Source organism: Podarcis melisellensis (genome assembly GCF_964234715.1).
Source record: "Podarcis melisellensis genome assembly, chromosome: 4".
NCBI classification, from domain to species: Eukaryota; Metazoa; Chordata; class Lepidosauria; order Squamata; family Lacertidae; genus Podarcis; species Podarcis melisellensis.
Genome location: NC_138531.1, coordinates 63,948,951 through 63,972,349, shown reverse-complemented (window position 1 = coordinate 63,972,349; position 23,399 = coordinate 63,948,951). Strand labels below are relative to the sequence as shown.

General features: G+C 45.9%; 1 protein-coding gene across 2 annotated transcripts in view; it reads left to right on the top strand.

Moving 5' to 3' along the window:
• IGSF3 (immunoglobulin superfamily member 3) overlaps positions 1 to 22,365 on the top strand; it is a 109,522-nt gene extending 87,157 nt beyond the window's left edge. For both annotated transcript variants that reach the window (XM_081907860.1, XM_081907861.1), the window contains 4 exons: positions 11,389 to 11,799; positions 14,467 to 14,874; positions 17,751 to 18,176; positions 19,417 to 22,365. In XM_081907860.1, the coding sequence (XP_081763986.1) occupies positions 11,389 to 11,799; positions 14,467 to 14,874; positions 17,751 to 18,176; positions 19,417 to 19,667 (1,496 nt within the window). In that variant the 3' untranslated portion in view covers positions 19,668 to 22,365. The remainder of the gene's footprint in view (positions 1 to 11,388; positions 11,800 to 14,466; positions 14,875 to 17,750; positions 18,177 to 19,416) is intronic.
• Positions 22,366 to 23,399: the final 1,034 nt, after the last annotated feature.

Here is a 23,399-nt window from a genome sequence, read left to right as displayed (position 1 = left end):
GTCCCATGACTCCATGCTGGGGACCAGCGGGGAGAGTAGAGGTCCTCCGCTGCCTACGCCCTCCTTGCGCAGAAGGCTTTCGCGCAGAGATAGTAGGAGGAGACTAGGCGTCAAAGAGCTTCTTTGGTGGAAGAAGTTTAAGAAATGCCCACTGACGGATTCTGCCAGCGATTGAGACAGCCACGGGTGAGTGGCTGTCCGGACAGAAATGGTTCACTCAGGCAATACACCCAGGTGTTTGTACCGGCTTACGCACGAGCAACCCCTAGAACCATTACACGTACTTAATTCATTCCAGAGGTCCGTTCTTAACCTGAAACTGTTCTTAACCTGAAGCACCACTTTAGCTAATGGGGCCTCCCACTGCTGCCACGCTGCCACCGGAGCACGATTTCTGTTCTCATCCTGAAGCAAAGTTCTTATCCCGAGGTACTATTTCTGGGTTAGCGGAGTCTGTAACCTGAAGCGTATGTAACCCAAGGTACCACTGTACCAGCATTTGGAATTGGGCCCAGTAGCTCAGTGGCAGCCAATGCAGGGCTTTCAGGGCCTGTGTCACATTGTCCTATGGGCTGCTCCATCTACCAGTCCGTCAACCGCAACCTGCACCAGCTGCCACCACTATCTTCAGGGGCAGCCCCACATGGAGTGCATTGCAGTAGTCCAAGCAGGTTGTCACTACAGATGTGCAGAAAATTCAGCAAGCAGTTGATGTGGGAGTTTTAACTGCAGCTTTTGAAAGCTGTTCCATGGTACACTCAAGACAATTAATTTTGTTTGAACTGGCTTAAGAAATCACACTGTCAGCTTCCCAGAGTGAGGGATGTACATTCCATGCTCTCACAGGACTTTTGAGAGCTATTAGTTCAGGAGCACAAAAATGAGAAGGCCTAAGAAAGTGGGACACATTAAATAAATTATAAAATAAATTGGTTTCAAGGGCGGGGCAGTATTTTGCCTAGCTGAACCTACTGTGGCAGTACTGTATGCTAAAAAAAAAAATGTTGGAATATAAGTCCTTCTCTTGTTAAGATTATTTCAGCAAAGAATCTGCCCTAGTGGTTTTCTGCAGCTTGTTGGGGAAGGGGTATAGGGACAGGGGGAAGCAGAGAGTAGTTGTGAGAATCTCAGGAAAGAGTTAATGTTGTCATATTTACCAAGAAACAGTTCTCCACTCTCCTCTCCAGTAATTCAATCATGTTGGCCTGCTTTCAGGCAATACTACGGCAAAGTGACAAGTTAATAACGGCAGTAATAATAGTCGCAGAGCCTAATGTTGTTTCCCTTGCTCATACTCTCATTGCACCATCCTGCCGCCCATGTTGCCTAATGCAATTTCCAGTATTGTTAATCCAGTTTGAGTAGGAATTTTATTCTGCTCTGCAAGAGAATAGCACATGCAGGAGCCAGGGTACCATGTACCTTAGGGACCTGGCCACATTATTTGTGACTCTGCCCTTCCTTGTAATTATATTATTTTTTATTTGTCCTTGATTCTCCAAGAGAGTAAATTAACCTTGTTGTGAATTAACTCCCCCTCTCCTTGTTCTTTTCCATACTCCTTTCATAGAAGGGATTGACCCCAGAGTGACTTATGCTTGTTTTTCTTTAATTATTATCAAGCACCACCTTCTTTAATGCAACTAAATGTGCCAACTTCCTTCTGTATAAAAGATAAACCATAATGACTTCATGCCATTTCATAAGCAGGTAATCACAAAATGGATTATATTGTGGAGGTGAACACTTGCATTGCTTAGTACAAAGTCTCCAACACTGTCAAGTCTCACTGCATAATTTTCCTAACCTTTCCTTTCCCTGTGGGGACGAAACCACAGGAAGTGAAGCTGTAATAATAATATTATTTTGAGGAAGGGCAGGCTTAAAGACTTAGTACTCTCTCTCTCTCAATATCTCTCTCTTTCTCTGTGTTTGCACAGATTTTGTGTGAATTCCAATATATTTCCAAAGTATTGTTGTTATTTATCTATCACCCTTCATCCGAAGATCTAAGGGCAGCTCACAAGATAAAAATACAGGATAAAAGCACAAAAGAGATACAGTGGTACAGGGTTACAGACGCTTCAGGTTACAGACTCTGCTAACCCAGAAATAGTACCTTGGGTTAAGAACTTTGCTTCAGGATGAGAACAGAAATCGCGCAGCTGCAGCGCAGCAGCAGTGGGAGGCCCCATTAGCTAAAGTGGTGCTTCAGGTTAAGAACAGTTTCAGGTTAAGAACAGACCTCCAGAACGAATTAAGTTCTTAACCCGAGGTACCACTGTAGTTAAAACAAAAACAAAACAACAACCTTTCCCCAAACACATTTAAAAGGCTGTAGAATATTAATCAGCCAAAAGTCTGGTTAAAGGGGAGCATTTTTACCTGGCACCTAAAAGAAGTACAGTGGTACCTCGGGTTACATACGCTTCAGGTTACAGACTCCGCTAACCCAGAAATAGTGCTTCAGGTTAAGAACTTTGCTTCATGGTGAGAACAGAAATTGTGCTCCGGCGGTGCAGCAGCGGGAGGCCCCATTAGCTAAAGTGGTGCTTCAGGTTAAGAACAGTTTCAGGTTAAGAACGGACCTCAAGAACGAATTACGTACTTAACCCAAGGTTCCACTGTATAACGAAGGCACTGGATGGACCTTCCACAAATGGGGAGCCACTGCAGAAAAGGCCTGTTCTCATGTTGCCACCCTCAAAAACTGTCTTGGACAAGGCACATGAAGAAGAGGATGATTGCAGAGTCCTGTCAGTTTGTATGGGGAGAGGCGGTCTTTGAGGTATTGTGGTCCTGAGCCATTTCAAGCTTCATAGGTCCAAACCAGCACTTTGAATTGGGCCCAGAAGCTAATTAGCAAGCCAGTGCAGTCCAGCCAGGATCAGTGTAATGTGTGCAAACAGTCTTGTCCCGGTGAGCAACCTGGGCGCTTAATTCTGCACCAGCTGAAGTTTCCAAACCATCTTCAGAGGCAGCCCTACGTATAACGTGTTGCTGTAATCTAGCCTGGAAGTTACCAAGGCATTGCAAGGCCTGTCTTTGTGCATTACAGCAGAACATGGGAGCAGTCAAGTCGCTGTATTGGGACTAGTCTTTTTTTTACTCTTTCATAAAGAGTTCGGTGTGAGCAATGTGGTGACTGGGTTTGCTGAATGAGGCCTAATTGGCCAGATTGGTAAAAAGGGATTCCAGCGACCTCCAAAAAGATCTCTCCAAACTGGTGAATAGGCATTGAAGTGGGAAATGTAGTTCACCACAAATAATATTACATACCTTTGAATGACAGCTGTTGGGGAACATGAACAGGACAGTGCCATTGCTAGGGCCGGCCCTAGTGTTAAACAGCTGCCTCAGATAGCAGATCTGCAGTACAGTATCGGTTAGTTATTTTAAGTCATGGTGATTATGGTTGTATTTTTACTGCCGTTGTGATGGAGGAACGCTTGTGGGACTTTTCTGCTTCAGGTGCCAAAATAAATTGACTAGCCTTGGGTACTATACACCTTGAGCTGAGTGTGGAAGCGCATTTGCTTCAGGTAGCTAGATGGTTTGGGGCCCGCTCTGGCTATTGCACAATGGCTTCCCTTAGGCCACTGTGAAAACAGAAAGCTACAACGATCCCACAGGGGTCTTATACTCTTAGGTTCATTTTAGTGTTTGAAGGGCATTCTCACATCTGCAAACAAGCTATAAATACTCCTGGAAATCTCAGCTGTGTTTTCCTGCATATTTTCAAATGCCTTTTGAGTGTGAAACCTGTAGTGGAACTCGGTGGTCTTACAGTGCAGTGCTTACAGAATGTCTACCTAGCCTGTTCATTGCGGTAAGTGGTGCTAGGATTGTAGCCCAAGTCTTGTAACTTCAGATTAATTGAACTAGCCAGGGGGGGGGGTTGGGGGTGTACGTGTGCACGTATGTGCAAGGTTGTCCTGTGATTCGCAAGAACCCCTCTGTATCTTTTTCATTTTTGCCTGTTGCCCTCCCTTCTCCTACATCAAAAAGGCCAAATTCTGTCAGAGGCTCCGAAAACTAGGGCAAGCTCTGGGAAACTTTGTAATATTTCATAAGTTCTCTCCAGGAGAAGGCTGTCTTTGAAGATTGCTAGCCTCTGGGGAAGAGTGCCTTCAAAGTGGGACAAAGCAGCCTTTGACTGCCTCCCCTTCGAGCTCAGATGTGGGAACCCATGGGACTCTTTGCTGGTTTTGGCGCTGCTCTGCGAATCGTCATTCTCTTTCCCCTTCTCCCACCACCCCAGCTCCCCTTCAGTTCTTGACCAGTTCCTTCTACTTCCCTCCCATTTCTTTTTTAAATAGAATGTTTTGCCAAGGGTGTCTTTGGCAAGATTAATCATCTTAATAGTTGAATTATGGGAGGCGAGCCTGTGTCCTGCCTCTGTAGTTTATCCCTAGCAGAGAGCTTGCGGTATTTGATCTGATTTTCTCTTTCTTTAATCTTGCAATATAACATGGGAGGGATGTTGTTGTTTTTTAAGCCTAAAAGATGAGATGTTTTGTGTCTGATACTTCTGCCCTACAGTATTTTATGAGAGCCGGGTCACTCTAGGGGCAGGAAGCTGAAGGTGCAGATGGAGTCATTGCTTAGCCCAGGCTTCCTCAAACTCGGCCCTCCAGATCTTTTTGGCCTACAACTCCCATGATCCCTAGCTAGCAGGACCAGTGGTCAGGGATGATGGGAATTGCAGTCTCAAAACATCTGGAGGGCTGAGTTTGAGGAAGCCTGGCTTAGCCCCTTGCCGTTCAGAGTGTCTTTCCTGTTTACATGGCTGACTGAGGAAAATGCAATTTGCACCAAAGACTGCATAGCCTTCCTATTTGCTCCTTGCAGCCCATGTGGGAGTGATCCAGGACAAAGAGGTGTGGCCCTTTCCTACTGAGTATACAAACATGCAGTTTCAAATTTGTAAATTAATAAAAATAGAGTGCTCTTACTCTGGTTCCTCTTTGACAGTGGAACGGACTCCCTCGAGGGGGTTGTGGACCTTGGAGGTTTCTATGCAGAGGTTGGATGGCCATCTGTCATGGATGCTTTAGTTGAGATTCGTACATTGCAAAGGGTTGGACTAGATGACCCTTGGGAGCCTTCCAACTCTACGATTCTGTGATTCTCTGATAGAATAGGGACTATCAAGGAGACAGATGGCATGCCACCCAAAACTATACACCGGCGAAGCAAAGTTGAACAATGTGTCTGCAGTTATAAAAATACAGTGAAAGTGGGAGTATTGCTTTGTTCTTGGGTGCAGATCTTAGCTAGCAGTGGGCTTGCTTAGGTGCCTTCTGGAAAAATAATGAAATTTTCCGCCTGTTTAAAAACAGGAATGGTGACAGCAGAACTTTCATGTTTTGTGACGATGAACTCATAAGTAAGTAAATTTTTATTTATACCCCACCCTCTCCAGCTAAACACAATCAAACAATTGATTAAAATGCAGCTTAAAAATTAGAATCAGGATAAAATTAAATGACTGCCCACTAATTACAACCATAGGGGTCGGGAACCTCAAGTATTTATCAGGGCCAGCTATCCATGTTGGTCCCACATGAGCCAATAAAAGGGCCAAAGAGGTACAGGGTCCCATAGAGTGGGGGGGGTGTCAAACTGGGCCCAGACCAAAGGCCAGGCGGAACAGCTCCATCTTGCAGGCCCCGCGGAAGGACGTCAAGTCCCACAGGGCCCTGGTCTCCTGCACATATTTTTTTAAAAAAGGAACACCTAAGTGAAAGAGCTGTTTAAAAAACAACAACCCCACACTGAATACTGTTATAGCCTGTTCTGGTGACTCTGATATAGCCCCCAAACTACTAGTACAGTGGTACCTTGGGTTATATACGCTTCAGGTTACAGACTCTGCTAACCCAGAAATATTACCTCGGGATAAGAACTTTGCTTCAGGATGAGAATGGAAATCGTGCTCTGGCGGCATGGCAGCAGCAGGAGGCCCCATTAGCTAAAATGGTGCTTCAGGTTAAGAACGGACCTCCGGAACGAATTAAGTACGTAACCAGAGGTACCACTGTACAGGCATAACAGAGCTGCTTGCCAACTGCAGATGATTCCAAAGAAATCTTAACTGTGTGTGTTGGCCACTTGTAAGTCGGAGTTCCTCTCCTGTGTTGCAAGAGCAAGGATGTGTGAGGAGGGAGTCTGAATCCCTGCGGACAAATTCCAGTAGATAATTACATTTCTCCTTGCCAAATTCCCTCAGTAGCTTCCGATAAGGTCATTCTTCACTTCTTGGTCCCCAGACGGCCTCTTTTGTGTGTAGAGAGATAGCAATTGCATTCTGCCCTGGGGCCAAGGGAACCATAACTGCTCACAGCTAATCTTAAATCCCATATTTAACATGTTTTGACTTGTTACACCTTGCCAAGTTTAAGCAACCTTGCTGCTTTGACCAGAAATAGTTAAAATGGTGCATTAGCAGGTGGCATTGGGAATAACCTACTGTCCACATAAGCTGTGCCTAATGCCCTTTACTATTTTTGCTTAACTACTTCTTTGCTCAACTCCTCCAGGTTACCAAGTGATGGTGTAGCAATTGGATTAGGAATGAACGGGCATAAGTATGATTTCCTCTCAGGTCCTTGCTTTATTTCCCCAGAGCTTATTGAGCAGGTGTTGCGGAAAGGCTTTGGTCTCCTGGCATCTCAGCAGCAGCCACTGGTTAACTGTGTTACTCCACACATGAAATTGGTTTGCTGTGTAGGAGAAGCTGCTACAAGCTGAGCCACCTGAAACACAGAAGCAGCTATGGCTTTTGATGTGCTTGGTGTCTCTGTGCCTTTCAGATACATCTGCCCAAAGCAATGTGCGGCTAGTGGCTCTTCACGTTGTCTCCCTGTTCTTTATTTCTTGGTGCATGGCATGTTTCTTAGAGAAGAGTTGGTGTTCAGTCATGATTCCATCGCTGACTACAATGATGCGGGCAGAAATAAAACCCCAAATTTGCCACCCATACGTGTCAGTGTATAACTCAGCATCGTACCTTGATGCATGTCTGGAGTGAGTAATAATTGCAAGCACTTAAGTGGCAAAGTGTACTTGCCCCATGGAATATGCCCTTTTCCATAATGCTGATGTGTTTCTGGCACAGTATTATGATAGGTATGCATGGTTTCTCCTTTCAAACCTTGGAAGAACTGGTATTGTGTTAAAAGTGCAGAGGCTCAGAAAGCAGAGCTAAACGCGCAGCCAGCTCAGTCTGAGTTTAACATGGGTTGGAAATCAGTGCTGGCTCCAGGATGTATGTTTGTTTGTTTGTTTGTTTGTTTTAAATAAAGTTTCATTTAAAAAATTTCGCAGTACAATAAAAAAAATTCGCAGTACACCAAGATAACAAAAAGAAAAGAAGAAAGATAGAAAAATATAAGATTCTCTATCACAAGTATATCCCACTTTTTGTCCCATACAGAAAAGGATGTACCCTCCCAGTTCTCCCCTTCCCTGTCTCTCATTCAAGGTCCTGTAGACTATCAATCACCTTCATCTGCATGCAAATATAATGAGTAGGAATATTAAGAGAAATCATTCTGAGCCTGGATAGCTCACTTGGTTTGAGCAAGGTGCTGATAACACCAAGGTTGCAGGTTCAATCCCCATATGGGACAGCTCATATTCCTGCATTGCAAGAGATTGGACAAGAGAATCCTCAGGGTCCTTTCCAACTCTATGATTCTATGAAATAATAATAGAATGCCGAAAGACAGAAAGATAAGAATAATAACAAAATACTAAGAGAAAGAGAGATCGATAAAAATGACTTCCAGCTATCCATCTGTCGGTTGTGTTAGCAAGTGTTCCTCATCCTAATCCGATGTTCAGTTTAGAGTAATATCCATTTATTCCTCCCTCTGCTGATGTTTTCCCAGTCTTCAATCCAGGCAGTGCTTACTCATTCCTATTGCTTTCCATCCAAGAAGTCCAAGAGAGGTTCTACAGTTATATGTAATTATAAGAGTCATGGCTCCAGGATTTTGGTTGTCCTTTGACAAGGACCCTGGGGGCCCCTGAAGTTGAAAGCGGTGAGACATGTCTGATCCCACTACCCTGCCCACCATTTGCATGCCCTGCCCACCATTTGCAAGATATGTTTTTAGCTGTTCCCAATACAGTGGTACCTCGGGTTACAGACACTTCAGGTTATAGACTCTGCTAACCCGGAAGTTGTACCTCGGGTTAAGAACTTTACCTCAGGATGAGAACAGAAATTGCGTGCTGGTGGCGCAGCAGCAGCGGGAGGCCCCATTAGCTAAGGTACCTCAGGTTAAGAACGGTTTCAGGTTAAGAACGGACCTCTGGAACAAATTAGGTACCACTGTACATGGGCAGCTATAATTGACAGAAGTGGGGGGAGGGCTTATGGTGTTAGGCCACATGGTGGCACAAAGGGGTCACACCAACTTGGTATGAACAATAAACCTTGCAAGGTCTGTCTTTTGCCAGCACAGACAGCTCATTAGCTCAACCATTCCAGTCTGGAGAAGCAAACACCCAGCATGTGAATGCAAAACAGAGACTGCCACATGTTTCCATCTTATTACAACTCAGAGGAAATAAAATGGAAGAGGACTTCAAAAATCTTGAATGCCACAGCAAAATGCCCCCCCCCCCAAAAAAAAAACCAGAGGGGCAGATAGCATGCTCAGCATGTGCACATGTGTGTCAACACACACCGTGGCTCTGCTGGAGTGTGTGTGTGGTACTTTATTAGCAGATATAGGCTGCCCATTTAACATATACAGTTACTATAGCAACTGAGGTTTCCTTAGCAACAGTGCCAGAAAATAATCCGGTACCAATTAAAAATAAACTGTTAGCAAGGGAGGGGGGGCAGCAGTAGGAGGAGTAGAATTTCTGTGAATTGGTTCCTTTCCCTTGTTGCTTTTTCATCCCAAGGACTCCCAAGCACTGGCAGAGACATGAAATAACGTTTTTCTTCTTGGCACCAGCCAGGAAGGTGCACTGGGTCACGTTGCCCCCTCTTGGTGGCTGAGGTTATTCTCCTAAAATTAATAAGGTGGAAAGTATCTACTCAGCAGTATGAGCCTAAGCCTCCCTATTAAAGCGAGCTCCCTAGAGAGAGGAGATGAGGGCTCCTTTCCTCTATATGTCATGTCATTGCAGAGCACAGCTATCTAGTCTTTATTAGCATACTGATTAAAGCCAGCGGCAATATAGGCTCCAGGGGAACTTCTTAATGTGTTGCCAGGATGCATAAACCTTGCATGCTGTATTAGGAAAAGCAAAGTTCTATTGTCACGAGAGTGCTTTTTTATCAGAATGTTTTGTGCCTCACCTTATCTCCATTCCCTCCAAAGCAGTCTGGCATGGAAGGGTTAACGGAATTGGGGAGCTTTTGAAAGACTCCAGGGAGGGTGCCCTCTCTCCTTTTGAAACTTGTAGCAATGTGCTGGTGTCAGACTTTGAGTGTGTGTGTGTGTGTGTGTGTTGTTCCATATTATATCAACGTTTTTTTGTCTTCGGTTTCGTTACGATGAAATCCCAGACCTACAGTTAGAGAGAATTGTGAGTTCCATTTTTTGTAGCGTCTGTTTCTCCAGGGAACAGTTTAGGAACAGACACAAGTGAGATGGGAATTGCATTATATTTCCTGTTTTGCCACTGCTATAGGATTCTCTGATATATTTTTTTAATGATCAATGAAGAACTGTTTATAAAACTTGGGATGATCTACATATTGACATGGATGGGTACAGTATACAGGGGTTGCTAAAACAACACACACACACACACACACACGCAATTATCCTTTCAAACTCACAGTTAATTGTAAAGTCTGCTAAGAGTTTGTTTACATGATTGGTTATCCTGGAATAATTAAATCCTCAGCTAACTCCATCTTCTGTTTGCTGACACATTCAGAGAAGTTAATCAAGGCTGAAGCAATCTTAAACGGAAGAAAAGTACGGTGTTAAAAAGAGGATACAGTTACACACCTTTTTGTCCTAAGAAAGAAACAGTACAAAATGATATAGTGTAACTCGCATCCACAAAAGCTGATCAGATAAGAAAATGAGGGCTGAGCTAATGCCAGATGTGCAAGTCTAAAAATTACATGAAAAAGTAGGGAGAAAACAAAGCACAAGGCAAATATAACTAAGCTAAATGCAGCAAGCAGCTAGACGTTTATGGAGGTGATGCTCAAAGGACTTAGCCTAGGCCTAGCCAGCTCAATTAAGATAAAAGACGAGAAAGAGCACTCTATAGGTAGGTAGATGTAAGGTTGGCAGTTCAAATCTGCCTGACGGAGTGAGCTCCCGTTGCTCTGTACCAGCTTCTGGCAACCTAGCAGTTCAAAAGCATACCAGCATAGGAGGTAAATAGATACCTCTCTGGCGGGAAGGTAAATGGTGTTTCTGTGCACTCTGGCCCTTGTCACAGTCCTCTGTGCACCAGAAGTGGTTTAGTCATGCTGGCCACATGACCCAGAAAGCTGTCTGTGGACAAACGCCGGCTCCCTCGGCCTGAAAAGCAAGATGAGCGCCATACCCCATAGTCGCCTTTGACTAGACAATCATCCACGGGTCCTTTACCTTTAGGTAGATTTGTATAAACCCAGGTGTGAGGAACCTCAAAGCTGGGGGAAAATGTGTCCCCCAAGTCTTTGTCACTCAGGGCTCTCCCCAAGCACTGCGGCTCATCAGCCCAGCTCTGTGCCCTTATTGGGTGCTTTCGTCTTTCTGGGATGTGCCTTTGAACTGGGAGAAACACCTATTGCTTGCTATGGTGGAACATGGAACAGGTGTGCCTGTATGCTGTAGAAACCTTGTGGCTGAAATGTAGCCCTCTGTATCAGGCATAGGCAAACTCGGCCCTCCAGATGTTTTGGGACTACAACTCCTATCATCCCTGGCCACTGGTCTTGTTAGCTAGGGATGATGGGAGTTGTAGTCCCAAAACAACTGGACGGCCGAGTTTGCCTATGCCTGCTCTGTATGAAGGCAAATCACATCCATAGCTTCACCCACTTTTGCTTATGGCCTCGCCCAACACTGGCATGTATCCCCTGGAAGGGTGGCCCAAAAGTGGTTCCCCACCTCTATAAACAGATGCAGATAGAAAAAGAAAGAAAGAAAGAAAGAAAGAAAGAAAGAAAGAAAGAAAGAAAGAAAGAAAGAAAGAAAGAAAGAAAGAAAGAAAGAAAGAAAGAAAGAAAGAAAATTCCCAGACATGGTGAATTTTGGTGAAAGAAAGGCACTCTTCACATGTGCAGAGGCATTGTATACATAGGTTGGAATGAAAAAGTAAACAAATAAAAATAATTGAATGGTCGTGGTTGTTGTTTGCCCTAACCTTTCTGTCTTTTGTGTCCCCCCACCCCACCCAATCCCCTTCCTCCAGTGACAAAGCTGCAGGTCAGCAAATCCAAGCGGAGCATCACCCTCGTGGAGAACAAGCCCATTCCCCTGAACTGCTCTGTGAAGTCTCAGACCAGCCCGGACTCCCACTTTGCCGTCCTGTGGTATGTCCACAGGCCATCGGACACAGACGGGAAGCTCATCCTGAAGACCACCCACAACTCTGTCTTTGAGTATGGCACCTATGCTGAGGAAGAGGGGCTGAGGTGGAGGCTGCAGTTTGAGAGGTCCTTGTCCGGGGGGCTCTTCAGCCTCACAGTCCAGAGAGCCCAGGTCAGCGACAGCGGCAGCTATTACTGCCACGTGGAAGAGTGGCTGCTCAATCCCAACCATGCCTGGTATAAGCTGGCTGAGGAAGTGTCTGGCCGGACGGAAGTCACTGTCAAGTTGCCAGGTAATATCTCACTTGCCATGTCTGAAGCTTGCCTAAGACTTCATGTCTATAGCTGTTTCCTGAACCACAGCAACTTCCTGTCTGCACACTCTGCCTGGCAAATTCCCAAAGGAAAGTTAAGCCTCTGTTCCCACCATAAGCATGTATCTTGGCCCCACTGCAGGTATGCTGTACGGACGCATCTGTGCGGGAGTGTCACTGTAGCCCCATTTCCATTCTTCCGCACGTCGCAGGAACTTTAGGAGAGCAAATCTGAGAGAAAGAAAGGGCAATATGCCTTCAGTAAATTCTCGCAGCAAAATCATGTTCTCCTGCATATTCATACTCTGGCAACCTATGTATAGCTCAGGATCTCCTGCTTCTCAATAGCAGTCAGTGGGGCATCACAGACAGGGTGGCGTTGCTCTCTTGCCTTCCCAGTGCCAAGCATCCATGCCAGTTCCCGAGAGAGAGGAGGGCGAGGCATGGGTTGGCTCAGTGCAGTGCAGGCTTGCCAGCAGGAGCATCCGAATAGCCCCACCACCATACCCGCACTGCGCTGAGCTCCCCACACTTCCTCCCTCTCCCACTCAGGAACTGACATTGATGCTTGGGGTGGGGAAGGCAAGTGAGCAATGCCACCCTGCCCTGCCTGCACCAGACTGCTGCTTTTGCTATTCGAAAGTATTTCAGGACACAACTGATAATACTGTTTGCAGACTGTGGTTCATGGGGAAAGCCTGTCAACAGCCTTCTCCAGCCTAGCTCCTCACCTGGATGTTTTAGACTCCAGCTGCCATCAGCCTTGAGCCAGTGTGGGAAGATGGGAGTTGTAGTCCAAAATATTGGGAGTGCACTAGGTTGGGGATGCGGGTGGTGCTGTGGTCTACACCACAGAGCCTAGGGCTTGCCGATCAGAAGTTCAGTGGTTTGAATCCCCGCAACGGGGTGAGCTCCCGTTGCTCAGTCCCTGCTCCTGCCAACCTAGCAGTTCGAAAGCACATCAAAGTGCAAGTAGATTAATAGGTACCGCTCTGGCAGGAAGGTAAACAGTGTTTCCATGTGCTGCTCTGGTTCGCCAGAAGCTGCTTAGTCATGCTGGCCACATGACCCAGAAGCTGTCTGCGGACAAACACCAGCTCCCTCGGCCCAAAGAGCGAGATGCGCGCGCAACCCCAGAGTCCGCAACTGGACCTAAAGGTCAGGGGTACCTTTACCTTTAGGTTGGGGAAGGCTGTTATAAAACCTCTGGCTTTGAGAATGCCTCTGTTTCTGACTACAGGAGTCTAGATTTTCATGGTCCTGGTGCATGAGCAAGGAAGTGTTTCCCCCTGTTTGCTCAAACAGGCTTTAATGGAAGGAGACGGTCTTCTATGCCTCTGAGATGGTATCTCATTGATAGTGATCAGATGGAGAGGTATCTGTTTGCTTGGGAAAGCTCTGTGTCAAATTCCTCCCCTCCTGTACACTTTAATTTTATTTATTGCCTGGGTCCCAATGGTGATGTGGTGATGGTTTCTGTTCTCATGTGCTGAGCTCTTAGAAATGAGAGTTTAATGAAAAGGGAAGTGGGCTGCTAAGGGGCGATCCTTTCCCTGACAGGAATGGAAAGTGAAGGAAGTAAGGAAGTGTTGAATAAATCAATGAACCGCCAGCCAACAAATAGAGAGGCAGAAAGGTGAGGTCTATTATAGAGCAAAGCCTGTGATGGCTGGCAATTCCCAGCAGCTAAGCATTGCTCCAGAAAGCTTTGTGTTGACATCTAAACATTTGTCCTTGAAGGACAACCTGCTTTTTCATATCAGCCCAGCAGAGTTGGGAAAGAACAACAGGTCACTGTTTTGACACAGGAAGCAAAGAGGAAGGAGTCAGGGCCATTTGCTTTCTCAGCATTGAAAAATAATCCTCAATATTACAAAAGCACATAGAGAAGTTTCCCACAAGTTAGGCTGAGACCTGAATTTCCAGACCGTACAATATCAGGGTTTCTGAGTGTGCCAGGGGATTCAGTAACTGGCCCAAGGTGTGGTTAGTCCTCAGTAACTAGCTGGCGCTGCATTTGGAGAGCTTCAAGTGGTGTTTAATGCTTTCACTATGATGGAGTACATTGTGGCATTTTGCATTTCAGTCCTTGCATTTGTTGAAGAAAGTCCTCTCAACCTCAGTTCTGTAGAAAGAGGCGAGAAGCCTGCAAGAAAAATCAGAGCCCATGCTATTCAAGAAATCACATTGTGATGTGGTTGGCACTGTAGAGCAAATCACACTAAATCGGTATAAAAGAGCTCCAGGCAGCCAGTCTGGAGGAAGTTGTGTCCAATTAAGGCCAGCTGTAAAGGAAGTTCCTAATCCCTGGTGATGACCTGCTGCTGATATTCCAAATAGTCTGGTTTGGTACATTTGCAATCCCTAAATCTTATTAAGTAGGTATTGTGTCTGCAGATTGCATGAAGGACAAAAATGCCTTATTGTTCTTCCAATTTCAGGGCCAAACTGAACAGTGTGCAGAGCACAAAGGAACCCAATGACCTTCCCCTGGAGGGATCTCTTTAGATTAATACCATTAAAAGCAAATATATAATGCTGAGCTGAAGCATATAAAACAAAACTACTGCTTAAGTCCTGTTGCGTTGTCAACTGGTTTTCTTTTTAATTTTATGTTGTTGCTTTTCCTCTCCCCCCCCCCCCCAGATAACCTTTTGGAAGTGAACCAGACTCAGAAGAACATCACGATCCTGGAGAACGAATGGGTGACCTTAGAGTGCCTGGTCACCAACCGAAGCAGCCAGGCTTCCCAGTTGTCTGTGGAATGGTATGTGTGGAAATCTGGCCACCCGGAGAAAGAAGCAGTGCTGAAGCTGACTCGCCAGGCCACCCTGTTATACGGAGAGCTGTCAGCCCTGAACGATCTGAAGAGCCGGCTGCGCTTGGAAAGCCCCTCTCCAGGCCTCTACCTGCTCACCATCCAGAACATGACTGTGCAGGACAGTGGGACCTACGACTGCCGGGTGGAGGAGTGGATACTGGGTCCCACAAACACATGGTACAAACGGGCAGAGGACCTGTCTGGGCTAACAACCATTGTGGTGAAACAGCCAGGTAAAGTTATCTGTGGGTCCGGAGCTTTGGGCCACCAAGAAAGAAAAGCTCAATCACTGCTTATGGTGAGGGAACTTGCTGTGAGAAACATCCAGCTGCTATATATACAGAATGCCTCTCCCTACTGCACACCATATAGATACAGGAACTGCAGCTTAATATTTGGAGAAAGACAAGTTGCCTAGGCCGAGTATTTAGGGGCAGCTGTATCTTTGTTCTCTCCCCACTTCTTTCCTCTCCCCTTTCCCCCTACCCCACAGTCCTTGCTCCCCCTTCCAGGTTTCGGGAGCTTTTTGCCTCCTCAGTTATTTTTCCGTTTGTTCTGCAAATCTTGAGGGTTTTCACCCAAGCATGCTTTTACCATCCTCTTGTTCATGGGAGGTGCTCTTTTGGCTACATAAATATTGGCACTCACCCTTTAAGCTGGGGAATAGGAGTAGGGACATGGTCAATATCTCTCACCTTTCTTTTTCTGCCTAGATTCATCACACCTTAACATTTGCAGCTAAGCCACTAGGATGCAGCTGGTAATACACACTTTAGCTTCTTCAGGACCCTCCACAACCTCTGTTCTAAATATGAAACAGGGAAACAGTGTTCCAAACACAGAGATCCCTTACTAGGATTTTGAAATTTGTGCCATCTCTCTTCTCTGGTACTGAGGAAGGATCTGTCATCTCCTTCCCCCTTTCCAAGGTCTCTAAGCCCCTAAACCCTAGAGCTTGACAAGAGCAAAGGAAGCTTAGGCATGTTTTGAAAACAAGGTCATCTTGTTTTGATTTAATGCATTTAAATGGGGGGGGGTTTGGGGGGGAGGGTTATAAAACAGCTTTCTGTTTACAAACTCACATTGGTTTGTTGTGATAATGTGTGTGAGTTAATGGGAGATAATTGTATGCTTTGGGTGCTTGGTTGGCTTCTCAGGTTAAGATTTTAACCTCAGAGTTCATAGGAAGGAAAGGTGAGGACACAGTCATTTTGACTGGTGAGATGTCCATGCGGAAAGTTTGACAGTGAATTTACTGGCAACACAATTTCCCACAAGGGTAACGTTTTAAATTAGGTAAAATGAAAGTACAAAAGAAATTTCTAAGAACTAGGGAAATAATGTGGCTTTGAAGTGCTTAAATTAAGTCTGTACGCATTTCAGTCACAGCTTCTAACGTGCAGCACAAGTTTAAGATGGTGAAATTTGGCCTCTGAAATACCCTTCAAATTGGTGCAGCTGCTTGCAGATGCCTCTCACAGTCCCTGTGCACTTCAGCCAGACTGGTTGGTGCCTGTGGAATGCCCAAAACGTAGCTTGCGATTGAATAGGATTTTCCAGGGCTGAGGACAGGATTTGCAAGCCAGCTCTTGGGAGAACGTGAAAATCTTATCACTAACATCTTTGCTAGAGAAATATTTTTCAGGCCAAAGAAGAAAGAGCTAAGTGTCTCTGTGGGGAAAGAGTTGTCTCCAGGCATTAGTAATTGCGAACGCTGCACACATTGCAACTAAGCTTCCAAAATCTTCCTTTGGGGCTGAAGGTTCTCAGATGACCTGTTACAGCCCCAAGACAGACCAACGGTTCTAATTTGAGGGTGGAAACCTTAACAGCTACTTTTGAGTTGTGAGGAATGAAGAGGTGGTGGGAATCATTATGCCCCATAAAATTTTTGACTCACAAGGTTTGAAAATAATTAAATGTCTTTGTACACATCAGGAATTCTTTGTCCTGTCCATTTACTTTGATGAATTCTCTGCTTCTCCCAAAAACATAATTTGAGGCTGTTGATCAGATTTTCTAACCCTGAGGCCAGTGAAATAGTACAAACTCTGAAGGAGGGGAAAAGATTGATGAGGCTTTATTAATATACAGTTGGTTGTATTCCTAATTATAAAGGAAAGCTTTTGTTTTTTAGTAAGTGCAATGTGAATGTACAGTATAAGTATTGCCATATTTCTAATAACATAGCTTATATTCCCCCACCTTATGTCTTGTAGCAAATGGTACCAATGCACTACATCCTTCTGTTTTTGTATGTATTGAGCAGTCCTTGTGCCTATTGCTATGTGCTAAGGCTTATGAAATTCCACCCTTGAAAATGTTTGGCTGCATTTTGGTGTCAGTTCCTACGTCCCAGGAGTGGCATCTCTGGTGCTCCCTGGGGTCCTATCCCACACAGCTCCAGTAATGGTGAACAAGACATGGGGGTGGGGAGGGGCTGTGTTATAAATATGCCCTTACTGCAGCCCTTAGTCATGATCGCCCTCATTTGAATGTTACTAGAGGTGTCAGGAGCCTAGTAGCCATGCCCTTCCTGTTAATGCAAATACCACCCTTCAACAGGATACCTCAAGCTTATTTGTAAGCTACTGTAGGAGCTCTTTCTGGCTGGAGAACATTTTTGCAGTCTTCATCATGACTCTCTATAATGGTGGCTCTTGGAGTAAAGAATAGGCTGCACAGCAACTTCTTGTCTTTCTCAGAGGATGTCTTGATTGGGACAGAGACATGGCCGTCAGCTCATTGTAAGCAAGTTGCAATCAGTGTAATAAAAGAGGCTGCACAGTCCCGCCCATTGTGTTGTTTGCATCATGGGCTTACTCTCCTCTCAAACCCTTTGTTTCCCTACAGTTCCTTCTTTAATGATCTAAAAGTATGCAGTGCATCTGTAAAGGCTGCTCTTTTCCATTTCTCCTCCCTCTTTGGATCTGTTAGTCCTGAAGACAGGAGAGAGCCGTCACAGGCAAACTCCATTCCAATTTGAGGGAGATTAAGTCCTGCTTAGCTGGCCAGTGATCAGGCCTCCTGAAGAAGCCATGTCTGTACATTTATGTCTGTACAGTGAGAGAAGTTAACCAGTCTCTGTGCATGTTCCCACCATCTTCAGATGCCTCGTTGCAAGTGGACACAACCATGGCCAACCTCACCGTGACAGAGCAGGGGCAGTTCCATCTGGATTGCAACATCCTCTCCCTCTCCAGCCGGGACTCCCGCTTTGCCGTGACGTGGTTCAGCGTGAAGATTAAAGAGAAAAGTGGGCCTGCTGGTCGCAAGTATGCAGAAGAAAGGGAGGCCTTGTTAAGAGTAGGCCAGGATGCCATCTTCAGCAGAGAAGCCAGCCCCTGGGAAGGCCGGCTGCGCTTCCAGAGGCTCTCAGCTGTGCTCTATCGGCTGACTGTGTTGCAAGCAGGGGCTACAGATGCTGGCAATTACTCCTGCCGGGTGGAAGAGTGGCTGCCCAACCCCAGGGGAGCATGGTACAAACTTGCAGAGGAGGATTCCGGCCTTATGGCTGTTTATGTGCAAGACTCAGGTGAGTCTTTAGTAGGGGGAGAGATTTTGTGTGTAGAGGCCCAGGGGTAATACAGCTTGAGGGGAGCGAAATTGGCTAAGGTTTTTTCAGCTAATGGGGAAGATCTTGGAATTTCAGTTTTGTAGGGAAGCCAAAACTTAACAGAGACAGTGGTTCTTTTGGTTGAGAAGTTCCCAATTTGGCACTGCTGCCAGGGCTCACTCACTGTTGATTACAATTGGGCCTAAAAGGCATGGGCTTGGCTGAGTCTCCTTATTCTTAGAGAATGTCCTGTTTCACATCTTGCCATAATCCCTCAGCTGTTCCTGGTAACACCTGCAAATTCTGCTCATGTGTTTAGGGTTGAGAATTACATATATCATGCTGCATGTTTCAAGGGTGAAACCATATGGAAGTTCTAAACTTCACTGGGTGGAGCATAGAAGCAACTTGCAGAATAATAGTGACTGTGGCATTCTGTGTAGCTGATTAACAGCTGAAGCTTTCCTTGAATCAGCTGAGAGGGGCGAGTATGTATTGTGATGACACTGAACGCACGTCTCCTGCAGCCCAATGGGGCACCTGTTGCATTCCAAAAGTAGGACAGCCCACCAGCTTTCAGACAAAGAGGCTTTGTAATGAGTGTTAAATCTAGAGTTATGAAAGTGGGCAACCTGTGGCCTAACCCAAGCTGTTGCTGGGCTACAACCTGTATCATCCCTGACCATTGGCATTGCCAGCTAGGGATGATGGGAGTTGGAGTCGATAACAACAGCTGGAGGACTACAACTTCCCTCCCCAACTCTGTGTAGCAGGAGCTCTCTCTTTATGCTCTAGTGGCCCAGTGCCAGGCAAAATAGGCAGGACACTACTCTTGATCTCCAAGGCTCGGCTCAAGATTACATCCTAAAATTCTAAGTATAACAGGCTGTAGCCTTTGCATTGTGTATCCATGTGTGTTTTTTAAACACATTAGGGCTAGGAAAGATCCCTTTTCATAGGGGCAGAGAATCTAAGAAAATCAATCCCACTTTAGTGCCCATTCCACAGGGTAAACAAAATAAAACTTTGGGGTATTGAGGCAGAAAAGCCAAGGGGAAAAAATGGCAGTTTCTTCACATAGTTCGGCTTGTCTTGGTCTCCCATTTAAGCCACCGTTGCCTTTGCTTAGTGGCCATTAGGCTCAGGTGCTCAGCAAATGAAGTTTCATTGCTCTGAATGTTTTAACTCTTCCCCCCTTCCCTGTGTGAACTTCTTCCAGGCTCGTCTCTACAGTCCATCATCTGCTCCAATGACTCCCTCTTCTACTTTGTGTTCTTTTACCCCTTCCCCATCTTCGGCATCCTCATCATCACCATATTGCTGGTGCGATTCAAAAGCAGGAATTCCAGCAAGAATTCCGAAGGCAAGAACGGAGTCCCCTTGCTGTGGATCAAAGAGCCACACCTGAACTACTCACCCACTTGCCTGGAGCCTCCTGTCCTCAGCATCCACCCAGGGACTATAGATTAAAAGTGAGAGACCCACAGAGAGGTGAAGACGCACCTGGAACCCAAAGGAAGTGTTTTTGTTGTCTTTTTATTCAGCCTTTGTACTTTTTTGGATCCCAACTCAGCTCCACCATGAGGTCCCTCTGAACTTCTGGGACTGGAAGAACTCAGGCACCCCAGAATGCTTGTGAAGACCCAGCCCAACTGCAAAGGGAGATGGAAGGTCCATGTGTTCACTGTATATAGTGGTTTTTTTCCTAACTGAGCTTTCCCCCTCCATCAGTTCTCATCGGTTGTCCTTTGCCCTGTAATTCTGTTGCTCAAAGACACACAATATTCTTCTTGTATTATTATGCAGAGGACAATCCCCAGAGTGCATTGATTTTGTTGGAGCTCTCGTTGTGCCAAAGCTGGGTGCATTGTTTTTCGAGGAAGCTTGTTTTATCAAAAGGGCTGGGTTTGACAGAACTTGAGCCTTGGTATTGGGAGAGGGACAGAAAGGACTCAACGGGCTGCCTATTGCTCTGGGAGAGAATAGCACCAGAACTGCTCCTATAGTCCAAGCAGCAAGCAGTTCTTCCAGGGCAGAGAGCCTCTGCCACCTCCCTCCGTCTCCAGGTGTTTCTGATTTGTTTTGGGGATGGAAAATGCATATAGGGTTGTTTTGCCATTGGCACCACAACTGAATTGCTTGTGCCACTTGCAATCCAGCAACAGCCTGTGTGTGTGTGTCACTGAGGTACAGCCCATGAGCCTTGATTCCCCCCAGTACTGCTGCCTATACACAGTTCTGTTTACTAGAAAGGCATTTGGGTGCCCTCTGGGTTTTATTAAACCCCACTGCCACGCCTTTGGAGACTGCAGGGGGTGGAAACCTAAACTTTTAAAAGACATTCAAACTGACCAAAGTAATGATTTAAGAAGTGGGGAGGTGGCTGCCTCTTTAAGTGGGCCTGGCTCCGACTTGGTTCTGGGATACCGAAACACAGGGCAGAGAATGTGTGGACACGTTGACCCAAGTTTTACTTCCAGTTGCACTAACTACCCCAAGGAATTTTCACCAGGCAAGCAAGGGCCTCTGAGTAGCCTCCTCCCTCTCTCTCGTTATGTGTGTGTGCCATTTTGCTTCTTCAGCTTTATTTCTCCAGGTGCAGCACCCTTCACCACCATTCCTCGCAGCCCTGCAGAAGCCACAATAAGTGGACTTCAAGGACACGCTGCGGCCAAAAAACAAAACCACCCCTGCTGTTCTTTCTGTGAAAGACATGGTGTTAACAATGTTGGGGCTCAGTAAAGGCAGGGTGCCTACTTTCTGCCAGAGTAAGCCAGCTGTGCTCCTCCTCTGCTGTTTTGGAAATGCTTGTTATACCTGGTGGACCAGCACTCTTACAGCCCCTCGTTCTGGTCTCTAGGATAAGGGGGGAAAGTTGTGCTTCCTAGAAAATGGCTGTTTTGCTGTCTTCCTAAAAGTCTTCCTGGCAGCTAGTTGCAACCTTTTTCATGAGACAACCGAATCTACGCAAGCGCACACGCTGCCAGCCACACATGCCAGTCTGCTTAGCTGCTTTGGCAGGAGGAGGTTGACGGGGGGGGGGGGCAGCAGAGCGCGCTCCTCCTGTGGAGTGACATCGTAAATTTTGATTGCCCCTATCAGAGCATCTTGTGGAGATAAACGCATTTGCTTTAATTAATGGTGCTTTGCAAGTGGTATGTGTCCACGCAGAGGTTTTATGTCACCCATGTGTTCTGCTGGTTCCACATGTTCACCTCACTTACTCTCTGGGTAAACTCGCTGTATTTACTCAAGCTTTAATGCTTCTTCAAAAAATCATCTTCTTTCCTTCGCAAAGGAGGGCTTTGTAGCATTCCAGTAAAGCATTCAGAATGTTCCCCGGACCAAATCTGCCTCCGCAAACTATTATTCCTAGATTAAAAACCCCCTCCGTGTGTGTAACTTGAGAACGCACACACCCTTCCACCCTCCTTGCCTTCCTAGTGTATTCAGAAGGGAGGAAACAAAAAAGTGAATGGGAATGAAGAGCAAAGCAGAAAGAGAGCCCCTAGGTTGTGTCTGTTGTTTTAGAAATGTAAAATGTCCTGTACATATACTGCTTCGGGGCAGGAGCTCTAACTCAATTCAGCTCTTAAAAAGGAAACAAGTCAGCAAGATGATTTCCTGCCCTAAAGAACATTGCTCTTTATCTTCACGTTGAAAAATCTGTTGTACTGACCTAGTAGCATCAATGCTTCTCTATATAACCAGCAGTCCTTCCCTTCCCCTCCCAGCTCCTTCGGTCTACGGAAAGCTGTCCCACAGCGGCCTCCAGCGGCCAGTCATTCCAGTCTGTGGCTGTGGACTCTTGGAAATATGCAGGTGTTTTATCAAAGCCAGTAGACACAAGTGGGAGGATTGTCCCTTTAGCAGCACCGATGATCACACAGGTTACCTTACAGAGGGCTTGTCCATTACGCTGCCAAGTTGCTGCCCAGTTTTAGGATCTCGTTTCTTTTCAAAACGTTGGACACTGCCTATAAGAAGCTTTATGGACAACTTTTTCTCTGCCAATAAACCCAGAGGAAAAGGAACAAGCTACCTTTGCATGATGTGGGGAAACAGTGTGGGATTTTTATTATTATTATTAAAGAACTTTGTACCATGTTGCACTAAATGTTTTATACATTACACGAGAGAGCTGTAGTAAACTGTGTTGAAAGTGTGACTTCAATGTCCTGTGTTGATGGCTTTGAGGCGCTGCTACCAGAGCTTCCCTCTTCTCCCTGTTGATGCCACCCAGCTGTCAAAAGGACGACTCCCTACCAGTGCCTGCAATGTCAAATTGTATGCTTAAATTGTCGCAGACCCCGAGGTTCTTGCTCTAGCCATGCACTTGGCTCAGCTGCTACGCATGGGAGCGATTTCTCATGAATGAGCAGCTGTCACATGCACTGCGAGTGCCAGCACTTGGACCAGTGCCTGGCCCCAGGCGCTGCCAAGTGGCCCAAGATGAGAGCCACCTGCAGTGCTGGAGGGTGGGTTTTATTAGCCTGCCCTTCCCCTATTGTGTTGAAAGCTAATGCTGTGGACACCCGGTTTTGCATGGGATTAGAAGTGCCTGGCAAGTACTTAGAAGGACAAGCTCCCCTAAGCCAGCAAAACAGATTGCTTGGGAGAAAGGAGGAGGAGGAGGAGACTATGATGATGGTCCATAGCCAAGCCCCATAGTGGGGTGGCTATCGGATTGCATGGTCAGTAACTTTCATCATTTTCCCATGAGAGGCAATCTTAAACTTTCTTTTGTTTAGTGTTTCAGAAGTATTAAAATGGATCCCTTTTCCTTCCAAAAAGGCAACAGATAATTCCCACAAGAATACTGAGAGCAAAAATAAGTACTTAAACAGCAGCTCCTCCTTATCTGCCTGATGTCTTACAGTTCAATAGTAATATTTAACGTGTGTAGCAATTTCAATTCTTCAGAACACTACATGTTAATCTAGTAACCTCTGCAATAATCCTGTATGGGAATTTTCACAAGCCTGGGGCCCTCCAGATGTTTTGGCCTACAATTCCCATCAGCCTCAGCCAAACCAAACATCTGGAGGGCTTCCATAAGGTAAGTCAGTATTCTTATTTCCCATCATGCAGATGAGGGGACTGGAGCAGGAAGAGGGTGGCTTGCCTAAGGCCTCCTACTGAGTTCATGGCAGAGGTGAGATTTGAAATGGGGACTTTTGGATTTCTGCTGTTTTCACCTGT